The sequence below is a fragment of the Barbus barbus genome (assembly GCF_936440315.1).
Source record: "Barbus barbus genome assembly, chromosome: 28".
In the NCBI taxonomy this organism is placed as follows: domain Eukaryota; kingdom Metazoa; phylum Chordata; class Actinopteri; order Cypriniformes; family Cyprinidae; genus Barbus; species Barbus barbus.
In genome coordinates this window covers 30,194,505-30,210,715 of record NC_136756.1, presented here as the reverse complement: position 1 = coordinate 30,210,715, position 16,211 = coordinate 30,194,505, and the positions used below count along the sequence as shown (strand labels likewise).

Sequence of the window (16,211 nt, the reverse complement as noted above, 5' to 3'; positions counted from 1 at the left end):
GAAAGATGCAAAGAAACAGTAGTTTAATGAAGGGCAGCGAGTGATTCCGTCTTTTCTGTTAATGTTTGATTAGACAGATCTATATTGAGACCTACTGTAATGCATGGATCTAATATAATGTTACACATCAGATTTATCCCCAAACATTAACTAAACGTTCATGTAAAACATAACAGATTATGCTTGTGTGAATATCACCAAGACATATTTCTCAATAATGTTCTTTATAGGGAGATGTAAACTCTTTGTTTTCAATTTCTATTCAATTGTTTTCATCAGCATGGGTTTGAAAATCATATTTCACTGGTTTGGACTCATATCATCGAGAATTCAATATGAATATTCATAAATCTGGAATGCTGCACTTATCAACAATAAACCTTTGAGAAGCAGGTGCTCCTCTCAGAAAACATACAAATAAAGATGATTTTAGATGTTTAATTACTATTTGGAGCATTGGGATCGCTAGAAGAGGGCAACTCGTTTTTGTGAAAACCTCAAATTTGATAATTTTTCACTTCTTTTGCCTGCGGGTCACATATTTTCAAGCTCTCAATTATTATTTATTTTTTTATATTTAATTAAATTTTTTAGAAATCTATATTATATATACACATATATTATAATTTATTTTTAAAAAATATTCTATTCTATATATTTTTTTTATTTATATTTTTAAATTTTTAAATATTTTCATATCATTTTTTTATTTTACATAGGGTCAATATACATTTCTCCAAGCTTTTAATTTTTTTATTATTATTACTTAAAAACAATACTAATTTATACATTTTTAATTTTATCTGATATATTCTGTATATTCATGTTATAATTGACTCCTTTCTCATTAACATAAGGTGATGTTCTCTGGCTGTTATGATTCATCTGAAGTCAGTTCCACCGCAGACTTTGACTAAAGACGAACGCTTAACCCGTTTCAGTCCTCATCATGAGAATATTGCTGCATGTTTCTTTGAAACGATTACTGCGACTGATGGATTGGTGTGATTTACACGTGACCCATTTCTCCAGCAAACACGTCATGCTTTCAGTGAAGCTCTTCAGCAATACTGATCCAAACCAGTAGAATTATCTAGAGTTTTTCTAGAGTTCAGCTTACCCAGATTCGGAGCTGAAAGCATGATGTGTTTTCTGTCGCGCTCCAGTAACAAATCAAGCGTCTAATAAGCAATCAGTGCAACATAAACGTGTCATCAGCGATTCAGCAAAGACAATCATCAGAAGCGCTCAGAAATCTTTATCTGATCAATAACCCTGAGCGTCTCTCATTGAGCCGATCTGCTCGACAGAACCAGGCTGCGGTTCCTCTGCTTCATCAGAGATTCACATCCGCTGAGATCACATTTACAGCCATGCATTTAACACACGCTCGTATACAACACAAATATAATATAATAAAATTATATATAATCTAATATTAAACATTTAATAGAATATGTAATTATTTAAATAGTGTAAATGACATGAGATATAAAGTCTGTATATCTTGGTTTATTAGTCTGAATGCAATCATAAGCATTAATTGACTTTTATATTCATGCATTCAAGGCCTTATGTGCCTGGTTTCCTTGTTTTATTCAGTTTTGGCCTATTTTGGCCAAATTTGTCAAAAATTCAGTGAGTTAATGCTTACAATGCTTTAAAAATCCATTTAACAAAGGAAAACAAGTTTAATTTTCTGACTCCAATAACAGATATTTGTTCTTGTTTTAAGCATAAACTCATTTAATGAATAATATCTTTATATTATATTATATCTTAATATAGATTTATCTCCAGTAAATGTGATCTCACTTCATTAAATATTGTGTAAAATAAAATAATATAATTATATATTTAATATAATATAATATTTAAATACTTAAATCTATTTCATATAAATAATACGTCTTTGCTTCATTACAATTAATCACTTCTTGTAATCCTCATTTGTAAGTTGCTTTGATTAGAAGCTAAAGGGATAAATGTAAATATAATATAATATAATAATGAAAATTGAGTTCACATTTACTGGAATTTTTATATTGAGAGGAATTTACATTAGTATAATATAATATATAGTTATATATTTAATATAAATGATATATTATTGTCTCTTTATTTGTGAACTGCTTTAAATACAAGCTAAATTAATGAATGTACATTTAATATAGTATTATATAATTAACATATTGATTAAAATGAAGTGATTTTATCCTTAAAACAAGAACAAATATCTTTAGGGTCAGAAAATGAAACATTCTCTTCTGTTCACCAAGCCTGCATTTATTTGATCCAAAATACAGCAAAAACAGTAATATTGTGAAATATTTTTACTATTTAAAATAACTGATTTCTATTTGAATATATTATAAACTGTAATTTATTCCTGTGATCAAAGCTGTATTTTTTTCAGGATTCTTTGATGAATAGAAAGTTCAGAAGAACAGCATTTATCTGAAACAGAAATCTTTTGTAACATTATTAATGTCTTTATCATCACTTTTGATCAATTTAAAGCATCCTTGCTAAATAAAAGTATTAATTTGTATAATTTATTTCCCCCCTGAAAATTATTCTAATAAATTGTGAAATAGTATCACAATTGCTGCTCTATTCAATTTTTTATTCATTAAATAATCCTGAAAAAATATCACAGGTGCCAAAAAAATATAAAACAGCACAACTGTTTTAAACATTGATAATAAATCAGTATATTATTATGATTTCTGAAGATCATGTGACACTGAAGACTGGAGTAATGATGCTGAAAATACACAGAAATAAATTACAGTTTAAAGTATATTAAAATATAAAACCATTATTTAAAATGGCAATACTATTTCACAATATTACAGTTTTTCCTGTATTTTTGATCAAATAAATGCAGCCTTGATGAGAAGAGACTTCTTTACAAAACTTCAAAAATCTTACTGATCCTAAACTATTGAACAGTAGTGTCTGTGTATATATATAATTTTAAGCATAAACTCACCTAATTTTTATATCTTGGTTTATTTATACTGAATGCCGTCGTAAGCAACATTCATGTATTTATTTAGCGACTGTTTGTTATGATTTTATCTTATGAAGTTGCTCGAATCAGCTTCAGATTTTGTGTAAGTGTAGATTGAATGACTGATTCAGCTGAGACCCAAACCTCGTTTTGATCCTCAGAAAGCCACTGTTGTTCTTGATCTGTGTGTGTGACGCTGATGTGGGGCCGGGGCCGGGGCCCGCTCTGGACAGGGGTCTCCAGGGGCCGCCCATCCTCACGCATTATTGACAGGCTCTCTGTGTGTCTGCCATCAGGACCCACGATTACACAGCGGTCTGACCCGTGTGTGTGTGTGTGTGTGTGTGTGTGTGTGTGTGTGTGTGTGTGCAGGTGCGAGCGGTGCGAGCGCAGCTTCACGCAGGCCACTCAGCTCAGCCGACACCAGCGGATGCCCAACGAGTGCAAACCCATCAGCGAGAGCAGCGAATCAATCGAGGTGGATTAACTGATTGACCGGCCGGAATTAAACGGCAGGGAAAATCATGATTAAATGTCACGGACACTTAAGCAAAACCAAAGATTTCCTCGGAGAAACTCTCAATCACAACCAGAAAACCAAAAGCAGTAATAAAATAAGTGAGATGTTAAGAGATATTGATCCTGGCACAGATAGGGGCGGGGCTATGGGGGCGGGGCTATCGGGGAGATTATTTATTCATGAGGTCCTGAAATGAGACTGTGATTGGAAGAACAGAACAGAACAGAAGAGCAAAAACTCACGGTCTTCAGCAATATTTCTGTCTTGCTTTCCAGTACAAATATCAAAATATAACTTAAATCAAGATACATTTACTGGAGATGCAGAATGACTTAATATTATTGATCAAAATTGAGTTTAAAATAAAAATAAAAAGATTAGACATGCGATAAGTAGTCTTGTTTTTGAGAAATTAAGAGCGTTTATGCTTAAAACAATAATAATAATAATCTACTAATAAGGTCAGAAAAAGACATTTGCTTTCCATTTATTTGTTTTAGGCCATTAGCATTTTTTAATTAACTATATTTTATTACACTTATTTTAATTAATTATTTTTTATTATTTTATAAAACACTTCATTTTGATAATTTTCTCAAAAACAAGTAATTTTGCATTTCCAGTGAATAACAATAATAATGTATTTAACCCGTTTAATCCCAAATTTTTCCCAGACATGAACATATCCAAATGATGTGTCATTAGCAACCCTTTGCAATAATCAATCATTATTTTTTTGAAACTTTTTATGGAAAAGTGTGTGAAAAATTGTTTTATGATTGGTCACAATTGTAACCGGTGGGATATGAAACTCATTAGCATTATTATTATGCATAAACCCTTCTACAACACTGATAGGAATACTGAGATAAAAGACTTTCTAGAAAACACAACCATCAACATTTAAAAATTGTTACTTTATTGTAGCATATATCATCAAATTGTTATATTAGTGCTATCAGTATTACATCAATATTGTAACTTATTTCTAACATTTGTACTTTTAATTTAGTGCAATATTTAGTCATTCTTCACTAACAACTGCGACTGGATTTCTGTGTAAACCTGAGTCCAGTGTTATCCCAGCGGTCACTATTCTGACCATCGACATGTTTACTCACTCTGTGACCACACTCAACAAAACTCAATATATGTGAATTCATAGATTAATACTAGACACATTAAAGATAACATGTACCAAAAATCTTTCTCATATCTTTAACACTTTACTAGCTTTACTAGTCTTTTGTTTTGGAGCTTTGATGCAGTCTTTATCTTCTCCAGGTGCAAACAGGAAATGAAATGCACTGGTCATGTGAAACTGCACATATTTAATTGAGACCCTTTATTTATTCCATATTCCATATATAGATTTCACACATTACCATATATAGAGCTTTATAAATGAAAACATTCTTTACGGTCCAGTGCTAATAAATGGGTTAAATAAGACACTAATCAATAAATAAACATATAATGTAATAATGCACACACACACACACACTATATATATATACAGTATATATATTAGCTTTGTGTGTGTATATACAGACAGATATTTGTACTGGCACACAAGATATAAAATAGAGGAAGAACGTTACTTTTTGCAGTGTTGAGGGTTTGCCCAGGATACAAAATTGATTCATATAATATATATATATATCTATAGATGTGGTTTCTGTCTTTGTGAGGCCGTGTGTCTCAAAGCAAAGCGCTGTTTGGACAGAAACGCATCACGTCTGTGTAACTGCACCATTAGCAGCATGACTTACAGTAACAAGGGTAGAGACCGCTTCACCAAAAATGACTTTCCTTTGTATAAAATGTAAATTCTGAATATTATATTTCTCCCATATCATGCTGTATGGCACTTTTGACAATTAATATGATTATTTAATACTTCCACATGTGAGGCGAATCATTGCGGTCACAGAGACTGAATGTGGGGTTTACTTTCTTATCCCAGATCAACTTTATATCTTGTGTTTCCTAGAGCTTTAATATGATTATGAGACACTTTCAATCAGTCATGGAGGATCTTTCTGATGTTTCACTCAAACCAAAGTCACTGAATGCAGCTGCGCTCCTTTTCTAAACACATCTCTTTAGTTTTGATGAATCATGTGAATCTGATAATCATGTCTTGTGCTGTATTTTCAGAATGTGTTCAGCTCAAATCCAGCTTTTGTTTGCATGATTTCAACATTTTTGTACATAAACACCATAGGCCAAAAAATGTTCTTGTGAATAAAGTAATGACCAAACTTTGATTAACATTAAACTGGTCGACTGTATTTGATGAACCTTAAATGATCCTAAGTATTCATCCCTTGTGTTGAGTTTGGGTCATTTTATTTTTCCTGAAAATACTTAGTTATTGAATTGGACTAAACTCACAAAGTGACTTTACTCACACGGGGTAGAACAATTCCTCTTTTTTCCACCATCAATTTTTTTGTATTTTTCGGGGTTTTTTTCCCTGGTCAAAAATGACCGGCCTACAAAAAATGATAAATTCCTCGTTATGCTATATTGTCAACTTTTGTTAACTTGTCAACTATAATGGCTTTTTTGTCAACTTGTTTTCTTTCAATTGTTTTATTTTTTAAATTTAACCCTCAGTCAAAAGTGACAGATTTAAAAAAAAAAAATTTTATAAAAAAAAAAATGAAAGAAAAAAAGTTATAGAAGTTTAAGTTTATTATGAAAAATGCACAAATGTACTATTTTTTTTTATTTTATATGAAATATATTTTCCAAAACATGTTTTACTCTAAAACTGTGAGAAAATCAGAGTCATAAATCTAAACAAGTAATGTTTGAGGTTGATATCACCAAAAATGAACTTTCAGTCAGATTTAGTTTGGGTGCAGTACCACACGTTTCCACTAGGAATGCCAAAACCTTAATCAAGTTCGTCTCATTCCGAGAAAGTAAAATTATTCAAATAAAAGGAAAAAAACAAAATGTACATTTTCTTTAGTCAGAAATGATTGTATTGTACGCTCAGATTTGATCGCTTAAATCCACGCCAGCGCTCATATTTATAAAGACGGTCTTTGACGTAGAAAAGTGCTCAGCATCACGTCAGGGTCTGAGCAGACTACACACTCTTTATTGTCGGAGTATTGCAGGTTTTTTAAAATATAATATATAATAATTAAATTACAGAAAAAATAAGAGTAATCCCTTACTTTACTTTCTCAAAGGAAAGGTAATTAAATTACAGTAACTAATGACTTAGTAACTCGTTAGACCCAGCACTGGTCAGGAGTGTCTCGTTATGAACAGGGCTGTGAGTTTCGTCTTGTTCCTGCAGTCTCTGTCCATCGGTGATGAATCAGGGTCGGCTCCGGGGCCGGGGCCCCTGCGGGAAGGTCGTCTGCGTTTGGGCAGCTGTCCCGGGTTATGCGTCTGACCCGAGCGCGTCTGATTTATTATCGTGCACCTTTCTCCAGCAAACAGCAGAAACACTGATTTTCATGTGGAGCGCTTGAGCGTCGTGTGTTTGCTGATAAACGGCGTGAACGATCGGAGCGCATTACATCAACATTATTCCTGCGCTCTCTGGCCTTGTTGTGTTTGCTTTGGCTCAGCTGCTATTAGAGCAATAGTTACTCGTCTTAATATAGTTCGGCCCCCTGCTTCCGCTGTAGTCTTTGGACGGTCTCTGGACGTCCCTCCGCTGCCAATTACACACAATTACTAGAGTTCAAGGCGTTTAGTGATGGTGGTTTGTTTCTGAGAGATGAAGATGAACGAGATGCTGATTTATATTCTCGCTCATGGGAAACACACTCGATGTTCTGCTTGAAATACTCAACTGTTTATTTCTTCTTAAAATTTGGTGGATGTTTCTCATTTAGGGTCATGAATGTGCATGCAGTGTTTCGACGTGTTTAGAAAGGCTTTTGTGTCGGGGTTATACTGACCACCGACGCTTATTAGTTTCCATGCAGTTTGACAAAAATCAACACTTCGAAAAACAGCAAAGAGTCATGTGAAAAACTGAAAAGCATTAGTGTAGCTTGCCAAACACTAAAATATGAAAAAAATACATGACAACTTTGAGATTTATATTCTGAATCTTCCAAGGAACCCATATGGCAAAAAAATAAAAATAAAATAATTGACAAATATATATATATATATATATATATTAACTATACAAACGTTTTCTTTTTTTTTTTTACCAAATATATTTAGTAAAATATATTTATTTTCATTTATATATGTGTGTGTGTATATATATATATATATATACACATATGTATGAAATGCTTTATATGCTTTAATAACAATTTATAATAATTAATAAAAATCAGCAAGGAACATTGTAAAAAAAATACATTGTATAAAAGACATTATATATTTTATATAATATTATATTAACAATGATAAAAAATACAGTAGGCCTATATAAAAAAATTATAATTGTTAATTTAGTTGTAAAGAGTCATGTGAAAAACTGAAAAGCTTTAGTGTAGCTTGTCAAACACTAAATTATGAAAAAATACATGACAACTTTGAGATTTATATTCTGAATCATCCAAGGAGAAAAAAAAGTGTATATATATATATATATATATATATATATATATAAAATAGCCTTTTTTACCAAATATATTTAGTAAAATATTTTAAATAAATTTATTTTCATTTATATGTTTAAAAATATATATATATATATATATTTTTTTTAAGTGCTTTATATGCTTTAATAAAAAAAGTATAATAATTAATAATCATCAGCAAGGAACACTGTAAAAAAAAACCTGTCATAAAAATACAATGTATAAAATACATTACATTTTTCTATAATATTAAATTATATTAACAATGGTAAAAACATACAATAAGCCTATATATATATATATAAAAATCAAATCATTATTAGTTCAGTTCTGGTCTGTAGTTTGCTATTCCTTCCACATTTGCATAGTGTAAATGTAGGCTATTGTAAGACTGAAATTATTATGTTTTTGCCTGAAATGCATTCTGAAATTTTGGTTTGAAGGTTGAAACTAAATATATTTTAAATTTAAAAAAATATATTTCTTTGATATTCAATATTCACAATATATATTTAGCATAGATTTCAAATAGATTTTGTCCAGAGAATGTGTTTATCTGATTTATTTTCAGTCAACAAATCTGTAATTTTTTTTTTTTTTGGTGGTGGGGGTGAATTATTACTGTTAAACCTCTGAAAACAACTGTGAAAAAGTCCTTTTACCCACACAAAGATTTGAAAGCCAGACTTTAAAGAAGTTAGAGGAAGTACTAAATACTTCTTACACTAATGAACTTCATGGAAACCAATGCATTTCGACCCGCGACGCCAAAGCAACATCACTAACACAGTGTGGAGAATCCGTCTGAACATCGTGACGTTCTCGCCTGCGGTTTGGGGAAAGTGAACACGTCCACCTGTTTGCTCTTGCACAAGTATTTTAATAATTCTTCAGACAGCAGAGCGTTCCCAGTTCTCGCGTATTGTTCCCAGAGGAGCGTCGCGCGTTTGTAAAACAAATAGTGGAGATGTAGAGCATCCATCAGCGCCCGGCCATGGGAACGCAGGCCAAACAAATGATCAGATCAGAATTATTATTTTGAAAACATACATGTGAACGCGCTTTCGCTCGCTCTGGAATTTCCTGCTCTGAGGTCACACTTTCACAAGCAATTAGCAAGAAACTTGGACTTTCGTAAACGTCTCCAAAAAGTGTAATTGGAAACATGTAAAGTCTGTGAGAACCGCTGGATTTCGCTGCGGCGCTCGTTAGAGCTCTAATGAGGAGCGACTCTCTGTTGAAGAAAGCAGCGGTCTCTGAGGAGCCGTACAGTAGGAGAAACATCATCAACGCTCGGCTCCGAGTTCACCAGTTCAGGAACATATTTATGAAACCATCAAACTCTGCTATCGTGAGCGCATTAGAATAATACGACTGGTGGAAATATGCAGACGATAAACCGCATGAAAGCACTTACACTGTCAGCAGCAGAGTGTTATTCTTCCATTGAAAAAAGGCCCAAGTTAAGAGGAACACTTACAATAATATTAGTTCATAAAACGCTGTAATAAGCTTATTATGTGGAGGAATTGCTTCAGAGAACAGAGATGAACCGAGATGCTCATTTGTTCTGAGGCTCTGAACTGATGAACACAAACACATGAATCTTTAGAGCAGCCCGACTGCTTCTACAGTTACACTCAAAAAACAGCAATCATGCTCCGGTCCCAGGTCACAATAGATTATAGTCGTTTTCATTTTCCCTCTGGTTAATGAAAAAAAATATGAATAATAAAATTTTATTATTTTTTTTTACAATTTTATATAATATATGTTAATATTATTCATAGCTTTATAATTCTTTAAAATGTATGTTTATGTATGTGTATATATATATATATATATATATATATATATATATATATATATACATTTTATTTATATAACACTTTCCCAAACAAATCAATGCAAGCAATTGACACTAAAATTACAATACCAAATTTTATAATTATTAATTAAAAATAAAATATTATATATATATATATATATATATATATATATATATATATATATATATATATATATATATATATATATATATACACAGATACAGTGCTGGACAGAATTATTCACACCCTTGATAAATGTGAACAAAACAGCCTGTAAAACTTTATCTGCATCATTAATCCTTTTGATTTTTCATTTAAAAAATTCACAAAAATCCTAACCTTTCATTGAACTAAAACAATTGAAAATGGGAGGAAATCTCATTATGAAAGAAATGTTTTTCTCAAATACATGTTGGACACAATTATTGTTACCCCTAGAACTTCTTATGAGTAAAATATCTCTGAAATATATTCCCATTCATATTCACAATTTTGAGCACTCCAGGGTGATTATGAACATGAAATTATCCAGCCATGGCTTCCTGTTTCACAGAAATATAAATAGGAGGGAAAACAAAGCCCAAATTCCCTTAATCATCCATCACAATGAGAAAAACCAAAGAATATATTTCTGATGTGCAGCAAAAGATAATTGAGCTTCACAAATTAATGAAGTGGCTTTAAGAAAAGAGCTAGAGCAGTGAAAATCCCCATTTCCACCATCAGGGCAATAATTAAGAATTTCCAATCAATTATGAATCTGCCTGGAAGAGGACGTGTGTCTATATCGTCCTAATGCACGGTGAGGAGGAGAGTTTGAGAATACTCTTCAAGGACCACAGCTGGAGAATAGTCAAACAGCACCTACATCAGCACATGCTGTTTGGGAGGATTTCAAGAAAAATTCTCCTAGCTCATCCAAAAACAATCTGCAGCATATTCAGTTATCAGACACGACTGGAACTTCAAATGGGACTGGCTTCTATGGTCAGATCAAACTAAAAAATGAGCTTTTTAGCAGCAAACACTCAAGATGGGTTTGGTGAACACGGGGATAAAAAGTACCCCATGTGTACAATGAAATATACTGCTGTATTTGTGATGTTGTGGGCCTATATTTCTGCTGGAGGTCCTGGACATCTTGTTTAGACACATGGCATCATGGATTCTATCAAATACCAACAGATAAAAAATCAACAAGTGACTGACTATAATGGGCCATGTTTGGATCTTCCAACCGTACAATAATCCAAACACAAACCTCAAAAACATCACAAAAATGGGTCACTGAGCACAAAACCAAGCTTCTGCTGGCCATTCCAGTCCTCTGACCTGAACCCTGTAGAAAATGAGTGAGGTGAACTGAAGAGAAGAAGCACCGTCATGGAGCTGTGAATCTGAAGGATCTGGAGAGATTCTGGATGAAGGAATGATCTCTTGTCAGGTGTTCTCTAACCTCATCAGGCATTATAGGAGAAAAGCTGTTAAACTGGCAAATAGAGGTTTCAAAAAGTATTGAATAAAAGGGTGCCGTTAATTGTGTCCAATGTGTATTAGAGAAAAACATTTATTTCATAATGATATTTCCCTCATTTTATTTCCCTTGTTCTCCAATGAAAGGTTAGATTTTTGTGATTTTTTTAAAATAAAAGATCAACAGGATTAACAATGCAGATTAATTTTCATAGCCGCCTTTGATCATATTTACCAAGGGTGCCAATAATTCTGACCACGACTGTATATATATATATATATATATATATATATTTTCCAAACAAATGCTTGCAGTTCAAAGTTTTTACAGGCAAGAATGAGCAAGTGGCACTAAAATTTGAATAGCAAATATAAAAGAAATATAAAATCAATATTGAAGAAAATAAAATCATATGCAATATTACAGGAAAGCCAAACTAAAAAGGTCTGATGCAAAAAAATGTTCAAAATTTTACAAGACACAAATGGAATGACATCAGAATTTATTCAGTCATTGATTCACATTATTTACCTGCTACTTTGGACCTAAGGTGGGAAGATATCTTGTATTTTTTTTAAAGGAAAGCTCTCTTGCTTCTTCAGAGAGAAAAACAAGTATATACTGTATTATGTAAGACGGTGAAGAACATTTAGAGCAGTCAGTTGTTGAGGTTGAAGGATGAAAGTGAGTCTCTATCAGCCGTGTAAACGGTGTCTGATGGACAGTCCTCATAACTGCTGGAGAGCATTACTATCAGCTAACGCAGATAAAGAGAGCTTCATTCATCCTTCATCAGCTCAAACACTGACATCTACAGTATTCCTCAACTCCAGAACCTGAGATGCACTTCAGGAGCTCCAGATCAGCGGGACAGACAGATTCAAAATGCTGAGCAAGGAAAGAAAACCTAAGGAATAAATATGTGATATGGTCTCTCAATGTAAACGTCTAGGAAGCACACAATGAGTTATATTTGCAAGACTTCAGCATTTGAAAATACAACAACTTCCAACAGATCTCCATTTCTTTTCATGCATTTTACAAAAAAAAAGAAAAAAGTGCAAATGGCTTAAGATTCTTAAAGCAAAATTACATAAGAAGTCTTGTTTTCTGAGAATCTGATCCAAAAAGTGAGTTTATGATTAACACAAGAACAAATATCTGTCAAAGGAGTCCACGTAAATACCTCATTGGAAATTATTTTTTCTTGTTTTAATCAAACACTTCATTTTGATCAATTTCTCAGAAAACAAGACTTCATATCTTCATCATGCATCTCTAGTAAATGATTCTTGATTTAAGGATGTTTCGATATTTGGAAAACAAGATAAAATGCTGAGGAAGAAATTTATGGCAAGCCGTTTTGACTTTTATTCATTCTCAGGATATGAATTCTTGATATCAACAATTTAGTTCTTGATATCAAGAATAGACCTTTTTACTAGTAAGAATTGTATTTCTGATGTGAAATTGGAATTTCAACTAGTAAGAAATTAATTCTTGATATCATCAATTGATTTTGAATGGCAGCCTATGATGACATTTCACTAGTGAAAATACAATTGCAGATATCAAGAATTAACATTTTAACTAGTAAAAACTGAATAGTTGATATCAAGAATTCATATCCTGAGAATTAATAAAAGTCAAAACGGCTTGCCATATAAATTCATGTTTTGCAGTTCATGCAACATTTAATGCCATGACTTTATGAATGTAAGGCTTTCTGCTCTGATTTAAGACTTTAATTTGTGGACCTGTGAATTGAAACCCTGTATTCAATCATCATTTGAATACAGGGCTTGTACTCGAGCTCACAGAGACTGTAACATCTTATATCAGTTTCTGTGAGGATATGTGCATTCCTAACAGGACTTCTGCAAAACTGCAAAACTCAGACAGCTCCGTCAGGCCAAAGAAGATGCTCACAGAAAGGGGGATAAAGTCTTGTACAAACAGGCCAAATACACACTGGAAAAGGAGATCAGAGCGGCAAAGAGGAACTATTCTGACAAGCTCAGGAACAAATTCTCTTCCAGTTATCCTGCTTCAGTGTGGCTAGGATTGAAGGACATCACCAGCTACAAAACACCACCCCCCAGCACTCTGGAGAATCAACACCTGGCAGACGACTTAAACGAGTTCTTTTGTTGTTTTGAACGATCACCCCACACCCGCCCAGAACACCCCTCCACACAACCATTCACACCTCCAGCAACCCCTCTCTCCCCCACACCTACAATTCAAATCAGCGAAGAAGATGTGTGCCAGGTCTTCAGAAAGAACAAAAGAAGGAAAGCACCTGGTCCAGATGGTGTGTCACCAGCCTGCCTAAAAACCTGTGCTGATCAGCTGGCCCCCATCTTCACACAGATCTTCAACAATTCACTGGAGCTGTGTGAAGTCCCCTCATGCTCATCATCCCTGTCCCAAAGAAACCCAAAATTACTGACTTAATGACTACAGACCTGTGGCCCTAACGTCTGTAGCCATAAAATCATTTGAAAGACTGGTTTTGGCTCATCTGAAGGACATCACTGGACCCTTACTGGACCCCCTGCAGTTTGCCTACAGAGCAAACAGGTCTGTGGATGATGCAGTCAACATGGGACTGCACTTCATCCTGCAGCATCTGGACAGACCAGGGACTTATGTGAGGATCCTGTTTGTGGACTTCAGCTCCGCTTTTAACACCATCATCACGGAAACTCTTCAAAATAAACTAACCCAGCTCTCCGTCCCCGTCCCCGTCCCCACCTCCGTCTGCCAGTGGATCAACAGCTTCCTGACAGACAGACAGCAGTTAGTAAAGCTTGGTGAATTCACATCCAGCACTCGAACCATCAGCACTGGAGCTCCTCAGGGCTGCGTACTCTCCCCACTGCTCTTCTCCCTCTACACCAACGACTGCACATCTAAAGACCCCTCTGTCAAGCTCCTGAAGTTCGCAGACGACACCACACTGATCGGCCTCATCCAGGACGGTGACGAGTCTGCTTACAGACAGGAGGTTAAGGAGCTGGCTGTCTGGTGCAGTCTCAACAACCTGGAGCTTAACACGCTCAAAACGGTGGAGATGATCGTGGACTTCAGGAGAAACCCCCTGCTCTCCCCCCACTCACCATCATGAACAGCACTGTGACTGCAGTGGAGTCATTCAGATTCCTGGGCACCACCATCTCTCAGGACCTGAAGTGGGATATTCACATTGACTCCATTGTCAGGAAGGCCCAGCAGAGGTTGTACTTTCTTCGCCAGCTGAGGAAGTTCAACCTGCCACAGGACTTACTGAAACAGTTCTACTCTGCCATCATTGAATCCATCCTCTGCACCTCAATAACTGTCTGGTTCAGCTCAGCTATCAAATCTGACCTCAGAAGACTACGGAGGGTAGTCTGGACTGCTGAGCGAATCATAGGTACAACCCTCCCCACTCTCCAAGAACTGTACTTATCCAGAGTGAGCAAAAGGGCTGGTAAAATCACTCTGGACCCCTCACATCCAGCACACTCCCTCTTTGAACTGTTACCGTCTGGTCGACGCTACAGAGCTCTGAGCACCAGAACAACCAGACACAGGAACAGTTTCTTCCCTCAGGCAATCCATCTCATGAACACTCAACAATAAACGTGGAACACACAACTATAATACATTATCCATTCACCACACTCACTTATTTTATTTTTATTTTCTCATTTCTAATTTGCACATACTTGACCTGTACATACATATTTGCCTATTATATGTCGTTTTTGCTGTTTTGTACATTGCCTATTTGGTTAATTGTTGTTATTCTTTTATTACCTGTGTCCTGTCCTGTTACTGTCTCTCTGTTGCTCTGTGGAGCTTCTGTCACTACAACAAATTCCTTGTATGTGTAAACATACCCAATAAAGCTCATTCTGATTCACTCAAACTCATGACTTTATTTCTTCTGTGGAACACAAGCACAGCTTCTGAAGAATAAAAGGTCTGAATACTTTCCGTACCCACTGTATATATACACACTGCCGCTCAAAAGTTTGGGATCAGTAAGATTTTTTATGTTTTTTTTAAGGGAGTCTTTTCTGATCATCAAGGTTGTATTTATTCGATCAAAAATACAGAAAAAAACAGCAATATTGTGAAATCTTATTGATTTCCTATTTTAATATACTTTAAAATGTAATGTATTTCTGTGATCTGCAGCTGTATTTTCAGCATCATTACTGCAGTCTTCAGTGTCACATGATCTTCAGAAATAAATTACAGTTTAAAGTATATTAAAATAGAAAACATTTTAAATTGCAATGATATATCACATAAAAAAATTATTTTATGTATTTTTGATCAAATGGATACAGCCTTGATGAGCAAAAGAAACTTCTTTAAAAATCTTACTTTTGAGCAGCAGTGTGTATATATTATATATATATATATATATATATATATATATATATATATATATATGCCAAATAAGACAACCAAAACCTTTTCCGGACTGATTAAAATACTTTTTCTAACAAACTCTGAGCTGCAGCAAACACTCAACACTGGTTCCTTGCCGCTGTCGTCTCTGGTTTGCTCAGTTGAGAACACTTCATTTCTAGTGATTATCGTCAGTTTGATTTCACAGATACTATTTAAACTAAACTGAGCTAGACAATGACATCTCTGAATTCAATAATGAAATGCCTTTAACTGAAAATTGAGTGTTTAGTATTATTATACATTACTGACACTATCCTCCAGTTTGAAGTGCTTTGACACACTCTGTATTGCTAAAAGCTCTATATAAATAAAGCTGACTTAACTTGAC

At 34.2% G+C, this 16,211-nt stretch overlaps 1 protein-coding gene across 1 annotated transcript in view; it reads left to right on the top strand.

The window, feature by feature from the left end:
* Positions 1 to 3,503, top strand: part of LOC306848606 (putative histone-lysine N-methyltransferase PRDM6) — a gene marked incomplete at its 3' end in the record, with an annotated part of 30,290 nt that extends 26,787 nt beyond the window's left edge. The window contains exon 7 of the mRNA XM_079383249.1: positions 3,389 to 3,503. Coding sequence (XP_079239375.1) covers positions 3,389 to 3,503 — 115 coding nt within the window. The remainder of the gene's footprint in view (positions 1 to 3,388) is intronic.
* Between the last annotated feature and the right edge of the window lie 12,708 nt (positions 3,504 to 16,211).